The 10,000-nt window shown below is 41.1% G+C and overlaps 1 protein-coding gene across 1 annotated transcript in view; it reads right to left on the bottom strand.

Moving 5' to 3' along the window:
- Window positions 1–10,000, bottom strand: part of LOC308381694 (NACHT, LRR and PYD domains-containing protein 3-like) — a gene marked incomplete at both ends in the record, with an annotated part of 22,733 nt that overhangs the window by 10,909 nt on the left and 1,824 nt on the right. The window contains 4 exons of the mRNA XM_080859282.1: window positions 2,722–4,522; window positions 5,062–5,269; window positions 8,005–8,080; window positions 9,694–9,813. Coding sequence (XP_080715408.1) covers window positions 2,722–4,522; window positions 5,062–5,269; window positions 8,005–8,080; window positions 9,694–9,813 — 2,205 coding nt within the window. The remainder of the gene's footprint in view (window positions 1–2,721; window positions 4,523–5,061; window positions 5,270–8,004; window positions 8,081–9,693; window positions 9,814–10,000) is intronic.

The following is a 10,000-nucleotide window of genomic DNA, read 5'->3' as shown; positions in this document are numbered from 1 at the left end:
GGTTAAAAATCTGAGCATCAAAGTGGATGTAGGCTAGGTAATAAACATTTAAAATACTGACATGTCTGACAACCAAGCCGGATGTGCGTTAGAATGTTTACATACAAAGTATCCTTTAGCTCTCTTGGCGGGCTCTGCTCAGCAGTTATAGGCTACCATGGCGAAAAGAAAGGCAGAGCAGGTGCCGCAGAAAAAGGTCTGCCTAACGTTTAAACATGAGTGGATAGATGAAATAGTCCAAACTGAGGTAGGATAAAACTTTCAGACATATTTACATATGAAGAAAGGAGTGGCGTGATCTGCAAATTATGCTCGGAGGCAAACGCAAAAAGAGAGTTCGCTGGTGGGAAAACATGTAGTAAACACAAGTGACATTATTCTGTTTGTCCGTAAAATTTGTGAGCACCTGGATGCCCGCTTCCCTGAAAATTAGCTGAGTTGGCTGCCTTTGAGCCGGATACGTTGGGTCGTGCAGTTAGTGAATTTGATCATGGTCTGAATGACGTGACCAATCTGGCGAAAAGGTTCGAAGCGCTTCTGGAGGAAGCATAAATGCGGTCCCGGGAGGCATTTGTCAACAATACAACAAATTCAAGTTCATGGTTAATGAAAAAAGTAAAAGCGGGCTGCTTAAGTCATTTTCTGATATTGTAACCTGGTCGCTGAAAAGTGAGCTTTTTCCAGATCTGGTACAACTTCTTGACATTTGTGGCACATTCCAAGCATCTAGCGCCGACTGTGAACGCGGTTTCAGTCTAATAAATATCTAAGACCAAATCGTGAGGCGAGAGAAGATTTGAGGAAGACATTTCCAATATTTTCAATTAGACTTATTAGGTCTTATAGATCTAAGTGATCTTGATTACTGCAACAACAATTTGACATATGTTTAGTCAGAAAGATGTGTCTTCCATAGGCCTGCAGACAAGATGAGCCACACAGCCAGATAGGCCTACCTCCCTCAATGAAATTCAAATGACTTGTTTTGTAGCCTAGTTTGTTACAAACCACTCCGGTTATTACATTATTTATAAAGGCTATGAAAAATACACCATAATTACTATATTTCTTGTAAAGCACTGCATTAGCATTTTTCTTTAAATGAAGTTCCACTTAAATGTTTTACCTGCTGAGAAATGACTAAACACCTTGGATACTTTTATTTTGTAAAATATATATAAAAATATCAGTATCATTCATAACCAGTGAACCAGTCATAACCTCCTTAAACCTTATTTATTTTCAACCAAAGATCCTTTAAGTTCAACTAAACTGACTGGTAAAACACCATCAATAAAACGTTCCAAAGTCCAGCCATTATAAAGGATATTGAATAAATATCAACCTTGTAGACATATTGATGCATTTGCTGTCATCTCTTTGAAAACCTATTGCTAACGCAGGCTCGTGGGCATTTTCGGCAGGTCGCGTGGTTTAAGAAATGCTCACAGTGCTAAAATGTGCGCTCAGAATAAAAAATATTTGCTCAGTGCTGAAAAAAATTAGAGGGAACATTGCCTGACACCCGAGTTAAAAGCATACCAGGCAATGTACACACAACCTATGGATTCCATTGTTGCTGTTGTGTCTTTAACTGGCTTGAATCAGTGAGTCACAAAGTCGAATCAGCATTGTTGAGTCAGAATTGTTCAGTCCCCCCAACCCCAAAAACTGCCTGCAGTACACCCACATTCGTCTACTTTGGAAAACCCATCACATAAGGAAACAGCACCATGCTCCTGGTCCTTTCGGGAAGCCTGACGTGCTCTACACCACACCACCTCCCGGTATTGTAATCGGAATGTAGTGCTAAGTTTTGTGTAGTATGCAATACCAACGGAAGATTAAACATGGGTTTACTTCACACGAGTGAACTAGCTTGCAGAAAACAACTATTTTGTTTTGTATCAAAAGTTCTTGCTGTACCAGTTAACATAAACACCACACCGGTATTCATTGTAAAAGCTGCTACTTTACTTTAGCTAATTCAGAAAGCTAGTCAACAAATCCCCCATCTGGTTCTGACTGACAACTTTTTTCCTGACAAAGTGCTATGTGAGGAAGATGCCGTTTGGTTTGACAAAGTGCTATGTGACGATGGCCCCCGTTTGGTTTGACAGAGTGCTTTGAGAGGATGACGCCGTTTGGTTTGACAAAGTGCTATGTGAGGATGACGCCGTTTGGTTTGACAAAGTGCTATGTGAGGATGACGCCGTTTGGTTTGACAAAGTGCTATGTGAGGATGACGCCATTTGGTTTGACAAAGTGCTATTTGAAGAAGACGCCGTTTGGTTTGACTCCGTTTTGTGTGAGAATGATGCCTGTTTTTTTTACGCTGTTTTGTGTGACAATGATAAAGGGTTTTCTGACTTCGTTTTGTGTGAGGATGATGCCGTTTTTTTTTACGCCGTTTTGTGAGAATGAGGCCGTTTTGACTGTCAATGACATGGTTTTTCTGAGACTGAAGCAGTTTCGCCTGAGTCTGACGACTTTTGGTCTGAGACCTGACGCCGTTTTGACTGAGAATGACATTTGAGACTGAGATCTGAGGATATCCTAAAATGAACAGCGTAGCTGTGAGTGAGTGTGGAACTTCAGCCTCTGTCTCAACAATGTGTGGCCGTCATTGTTTAAGAATAAACCTGGATCATGACTGAAATCTATGACTGGATCTAGTAATAAATGGTGTGAAACTAATTACCAATCAGAACCAATACTCACTTCACTATTCTTGATGCTTTGACCACGGACAGCATCCTCAGCAGACCTGCATCTGATCTGGCAGGTGATCCCCCATAATCCCCCAGGTCAAACTCCTCCAGTTCCTGGTCTGACATCAGCAGCACAAAGGCCAGAGCTGACAGCTGGGAAAGAGAGAGATCCTGTCTGGTTCCTTTTCCCTTCTTCAAGTAGCCCTTGACCTCCTCCACCAGAGAGTGGTCATTCAGTTCATTCAGACAGTGGAACAGGTTGATGCATCTCTCTGGGTTGGGGGCTTCTCTGATCTTCTGCTTGATGTACCCAACTGTCTCCTCTGTTTTCAGTGAGCTGCTTCCTGTCTGTGGCAGCAGGTCTTGTAAGAGTTTCTGATTAGACTTGAGAGAGAGGCCCAGAAGAAATCTCAGGAAAAGGTCCAGGTGTCCATTCTCATTCCTTAAGGCCAGGTCCACTGCAGTCTGGTGTACATCATGAAGTCTGTTAGCACTGAGCAGTGAATAAAGCTGAGAGGTTTGGTGTTGGTGAGGCATATTGCTCTCTCTCTTGCTAAAGTGCAAAAACACATATAAAGCTGCTAGAAACTCCTGAATACTCAGATGAACAAAGCAGAACACCTTACCCTGGTACAACCCTGCCTCCTCTCTGAAGATCTCGGTACACATCCCTGAGTACACTGATGCATCTGTGATACCAATGCCACACTCTCTCAGGTCCTCCTCATAGAAGATCAAATTGCCCTTCTCCAGCTGCTGAAAAGCTAGTTTGCCCAGGGACAGAATGGTCTTCTGGTTCCAGAGTGCATCTGCATCACGGTTTCCATACTTCTGGCTCCTGTGTTTGGTTTGTATGATCAGGAAGTGTGTGTACATTTGCGTCAAAGATGTTGGAATATCTCCACTCTCTGCTTCAGTCAGGATGTACTCCAGAACAGTGGCTGCCATCCAACAGAAGACTGGAATGTGACACATGATGAAGAGGCACCTGGAGGACTTCAGGTGTGTGATGATTCTGCTGGCCAGCTCCACTTTTGTGATTTTCTTCCTGAAGTACTCCTCCTTCTGTGGGTCATTGAAACCCCGGACTTCTGTCACCTGGTCAACACACTCAGGAGGGATTTGATTGGTTGCTGCTGGTCGGGAGGTGATCCACACAAGAGCAGAGGGAAGCAGATACCCCTTGATGAGGTTTGTGAGAAGGACATCCACTGAGGCAGGTTCTGATACATTGTAGATGCATTCATTGTGCTGGAAATCCAGAGGAAGTCTGCTTTCATCCAGACCATCAAAGATGAAAGCAATGTTGTATCTGTCCTGGTTGGAGAAGGTGAAGTCTTCTGTTTCAGAGAAGAAGTGATGGATGATGTCCATAAGAGTGTATTTCTTGTCTTCAATCAAGTTCAGCTCACGAAAAGGAAGAGGAAATATAAAGTGAATATTCTGATTGGCGTTTTCTGTAGCCCAGTCCAGAATGAATTTTTGGACAGAGACTGTTTTTCCAATGCCAGCAACTCCCTTTGTCAGCACAGTTCTGATGGGTTTGTCTTGTCCAGGTAGGGGCTTGAAGATGTCAGTACATTTGACTGGTGTTTCCCTCTGTGTTATTTGTCTCCTGGATGCCATCTCAATCTGTCTGACTTCATGTTCAGTATTGACCTCTACACTTTCCCCCTCTGTGATGTAGAGCTCTGTGTAAATCTTCTCCAGAAAAGTAGGGTTTCCTGGCTTAGCCACGCCTTCAAATACCTTTTGAAACTTCTCTGTTAGATTATATTTGAGCTTTTGTTGACATCTAAGAAAAAGTCCATCTAGAGATAAATACATACGATTTAGTCAATCTGTCAGCATATGCAAGTGTGAAGTAAGCAATTTAGGCCTTTGTCATGAGAGTAATTAACAAATTATGACAGACATCATATCCTGTCAGTAATAATCATGGCAGTCTCGGTTCAGGCATCATCATTAGTAATCGTCATGACAGCTTTCAGAATTGTGAGTTTCAGAATCATGTAAGAATATCCCTGTTTGAGAGCCATTGAAAATTATTGTAGGCTTATATAGTACTTCTGGACACTGATTGTCATGATATCCTGTGTCATCTACCATGACATCTGGGATATATAAATGGCAGTTTTACTGAGGGCTCATGGAAAGTTTTCAATTTACTCTGTCCTTTCAGGTATTATAAACAGATCACTGTTTTATAACGAGATTTGATATCACACATTAAAGGAGTAATTATGTACAGAATGTAAAGATTTATCTTTGAAGTCTTCAATACATTTTGAATCAAGTCGCAATAACAATGTACAATATTCAGTAACTCAGTGTTGAGCAAATATCTCACATTTATCCAATTGCTGAGCGATGATATTCTGATTCATGTTCCTCAGGATGTGCACTGCAATCTTCAGAGCTCCATCTCTAGCATCTCTCTGGTCCTCCTTATCCTCCTCCTCCTCACTACAAGGGGATTCTGGGTAATCATGAGTCAGCAGCTTCTTGAGTCTCTTTAGTTCATTCGTTATGAAAGTGTTGACTTTGATTTCAAGCTCCTAGTGGCAAATCAAATAATTCCATCAATGATGAATACAACAGAATTTAACATTTGCAAAACAACTCTTGTTTTCATGGATTAAAACATTTCCTGTGCTCAATTTAACAACCACTAACATAATGTTTTATGAAACTAGGGGCCTGATTTACTAACAGGATTGCGCCCATTTCTGGCGTAAAATAGCGGTCGTAAACATAAAACGGTATTTACTAATGGGCCGCAGCGCATATTAACGCCTGTGGGTGTGAACAGGGGAGGTAACGTGGAGGTGGGTGGTAACGTAGGCGTGAGGCGGGCAATTTACATGGGAGGAGACAAGGTAAGTGTGCCTAATGATGTCATGCGTGGTATTTACTAAACTGCCTGTCGAGCGCACGTCTCCAATTTGCAGGATAATTCTTCGCCTCATAAAAGCACGTCAATTCTTCGCCTCATAAAAGCACGTCTTAACCAGGAACGCATTTCCACTGAGTCTGAATACGTTGACATGGCAGCAGTAATAAGAGCAAGGTGAAGACATAGACAGAGGCAGCGCACAGAAATAATTTTTTCAACTCGTATAACACTTTTTCAATTAAGCGAACCAGAAATCATTAGACGGTACAGGTTAACCAGCCACGCAATACTTCAATTACTGGACCAGATCAGAGACGACATCTAACCCTCCAACCGGAGATCACATTCCATTCAATCAGTTGGTAAACATTGCAAATATTGGCACCGGATCATTTCAAACAGTTATAGTATCAGCAGTTGATATATCTCAGCCTTCACAAATATTCACACAGGTACTCGAAGCATTGCTATGGCGCACTGGTCAATACATTTCCCCACTGCCACAGCTGAAATTATAGACATCAAACAGGACTTTTTTTGAAATCGCAAACTTTCCGAACGTAATATGAACCATTGATTGCACCCACGTCCATATATATTGTAGTGAACCCATGTCCCTTGTAGAAATAATTAATCTCGCCATGTACACATCTATATTGTTATAATAGACAGTTTATGCATTAATGCCACCAATAGCATATTCTTTATAATCGTGTTCTTTTAAACATCTTGCTGTAGGTGATGGCCGGCAGAACAACAATATAGCAGCACATTGAATCAGGTTCAGTGATTGAGCGAACGTGAACCAATATATCTATCTCCAATTCGCTGAAGCTTCATTTTCTCCTCCTAAATAAATACCACGGAAAATGCGGAAAAACACTGTGCGTTAATGTGCGAACGCAGTTTAAGCAGCGGTCGCAATGTTAGTAAATCAGGCCCTATATAGGACGGAGTAAACACAGTTTGCCCAGCGCAGATCTGGTTTGATAAATACCAAGTAAAATGCGCAAAAACACCGTGCGTTAATTTGCGAACGCAGATTAAGAAGCGCTCGCATATTAGTAAATCAGGCCCTAGGTCTCATCTTTTCAAAATGCTAAACAAAATTACAAAACTCCGCACACAAAATGCAAACCACCACACATCGAATGCAAAATGAAACACAGCGTACAAAACTCAAGAATCCATTTTCCTAGTAGAACAAGTTGTGTTAACCTTTTGACACACATTCATGAGGTTAAAGTTTTTTTTACACGTTTGACAGATCTAAAAGACTTATGTTATGTAGCAGTACCTTATTCGGACTGACTCAGTAACAAAAGAATGAATGTAAAAGTACATAGAGTACTTTCACATATTTTAGAACTATTTCCAAATCTACTGCAAAGCAAAACAACCCTTTTTAATAATCTAACTTTTTGTGTTAAACTTTTGACACATTCATATGGTTAATGTGTTACACTAGTGAGACAAATCTAAGGCATTTGTTAGACTAGAGCCTTTTGCCATTAAAGTTGCAGCAGCACTTTATTCTGACAAATTTTCCAGTTTTCCAAAACCCTATATTCGGACAGAGCCTTCTTCAGTTTCATCGCTAGAATAACCAAAATGCAAAACAGAATTGCCTGAATTAAACGTTCAGTACAGCAAACTGAAATATTTCTTAATGTTGTAATTGTAACAGTACTGTAACAAAGAGGTTTCACAGTCCAGTGCATTACCAAAACAGCATTTCAAAGCGATCTGTGTAGAAACACATCTATTCAATATTTTATAGCAGGTACAACTACTGAAAAGGAAAAACAGTACCCAGCTGTCAGGAATTTCAGGAAGTGACCCAAGCGCAGACCAGATGAAGGGAAGAATTCAGACATTTTTCAAAAAAGGTTAACGCACAGGCAAAAAACTAAAAAGTCCAAAACACACGAACTCAGGAGTACAAAACCAGGCAGGGCAAAAAACATCAAAACACAGAAGCACGGTAGAGAAAGGATACACAGAAGCACTAAACAAGACAGAATCCCTTACCGAACAAAACTGACGAACCGACAAGAATCACAAGACAGACTGAACTTAAATACCAAAGGGGCAACTAGACAACAAGAAACAGGTGAAACAAATCAAGCAAACAAACAGAGTGATAATTGGGAACAGGTGAGGGATGGAGACAGACAACAAGGGAGCACATGGCAACATAAACAAACAGGAGAAAGCACATGTCAGGAAACAAAAGGACAAGACACAGGAAGTAAACAGTGGCAGACAGGAAGTAACATAAAAGGATGAATGTGGCACAAAGTAAAAAGGGACAAAAACAAAGCACAGACCTGACACCCAGCCTCTTATTGGAGTCGTGTCACTGTGTATCATTGTGTATAATGTAATGTTACACACCTCGAATACAGTAGACAATTCATTTTGCCACACTTTGCCGGAGGATGGATCAATTGTTTGTTCTTCCTGTTGGACACTGAAGGAAATAGAAGGACATCGGGTATTGGTCAACAAAGCATTTACAGGTAAACATTTATGCGGCAAACAGCAACGAAGGAATATATGAGGAATAAGACAAACATTTTAATGGCCTTATTTTAATGATTCCTCATTCCCCTTGTTTTCACTCTTTTTAACCTCCAGCTTAAAGTGATTAGGATTAGTGTGTAAAATATTCTGCTGCAAGAGAAGTGTACAATTACGGCAATGGTATTAAAATTGTAATGCTAAAAACTAGCTGAATGAGCAGTTGGGTTACCCTGCTGTAGAAGAGCCCGGCCCAAATGTACGATACATACAGTGCGGACACATGTGTTCAGTTTCCGATTGTAGTCCGATTTAAATCGAAGATCCGATTCATGTGTCTCCCCAAATCTAGATTTCCTGTGTCCGACTTGAGTCCGACTGGACTTCGATGTAGACCCCCGGATAAATGATCGGATTACGCTGGAAATCGGACAACGCGCGCATGTGTCTCTCGAATCTAGATTTCAACTGGACAACAACAACTTTTGCACGTGCTTGAGATCCTTCCATAGACATATACATGCATCATATACTGTATGTCTATGATATGATAATCGCTGCTAGAAGCTCAGTTCTTGTGCTCCCTCTCATTCACGTTGAAATACTGAAACAGAAACTGAAACTTTGAAACTGAAACGCAACTGTTTTGTACAGAACGCGATAATTCAGTGAACAAATATTTTCATATTACTTTTCCACCACTTGTTAGTCATGTAATCCATTCATATCGATGTGAATCAATCAATACTAATACAACTTTAACTGTGGTGTGTTTTTGTTTCATTTCACAACTTATTTACTGTATAATCAACGGTAGCAGATGCCCGCTTGTAAACATTCCACATTTGATTTGAACTGACTCGGCCAAGATCTGGATTTGTCACTGCCATGTGCCGTGAGATAACGCAGTTAACCCCCCATGGAGACCCCATGGAGAGAGAAATCGGGGCTTGGCCGAAATCGGAGTACTGCCATCATGTGCACGCACTGATAGACAAACTTTGAAACACAAAGGGAGAATCTTTACTGTCACACAGGCAGGTACAAACAGGAAAGGTGCAGTGAGACAGCATGAAACCAAACACAACAATGTAAAACATGAACATTGACAGACCAAGACCTGATGAAACAAGAGTTTAAATACACAGGACTAGACAAAGACACAGGTTGGCAGGGAACAATGAGACAAAACACTAAGGACAGGGGTGTGAACAAAGGCACAAGGGACTACAAAAGGATATTGAACACAGGAAGTAAGTCAAAGGAGTGCATGGCCAACCAAGGAAGCAAACACAAGGAAACAAAACACAAGACAGGACAAAACAAAGGGAACACATGAACCAGGATCAAGAGATCATGGGCAGGATTGTGACAAGTTGGGTATGCAATAGAGGGCTAGGCTTAGGGTTAGTGTGAACAAAGCGGTGTTAAAACCTATCTTCCTAGTAACTGACTCCAGTACCCATGAGTTTTATCATATAGTCAGCCTCTCATGTCTGGCCATGCAGTTTCACATTCAGATTTCAACACACTAATAGACATCTAAATGAGACTTATCCTTACCTGGGATCAGGATGGCTGTGTCCCTCACTAAAGTTGATGATGTCACCCTTTGACTGATCACTCTTCATAGACACACAGCTGGGTGCAGGAGAGTCTGGTCTCCCTTTCTGGGTTGTTGGTCTTTCAGTAAATGAAGGCAGAATGTTAATGTTCAGATGTGAACAAAAGGTCTTGTTTACCAAAACTCAAAATCAGGTTGTAATGAATTAAACCATCAGGTTCCACACAAACAAATAAAACACACAAACAAACACACACACACACACACTAACACAAACACACACACACACACACTCTCATACACACA

The sequence above is a fragment of the Sprattus sprattus genome (genome assembly GCF_963457725.1).
Source record: "Sprattus sprattus genome assembly, chromosome: 20".
Taxonomy (NCBI): Eukaryota; Metazoa; Chordata; class Actinopteri; order Clupeiformes; family Clupeidae; genus Sprattus; species Sprattus sprattus.
The sequence above is the reverse complement of the archived record's forward strand: the minus strand, read 5'-3'. Positions and strand labels throughout refer to the sequence as shown.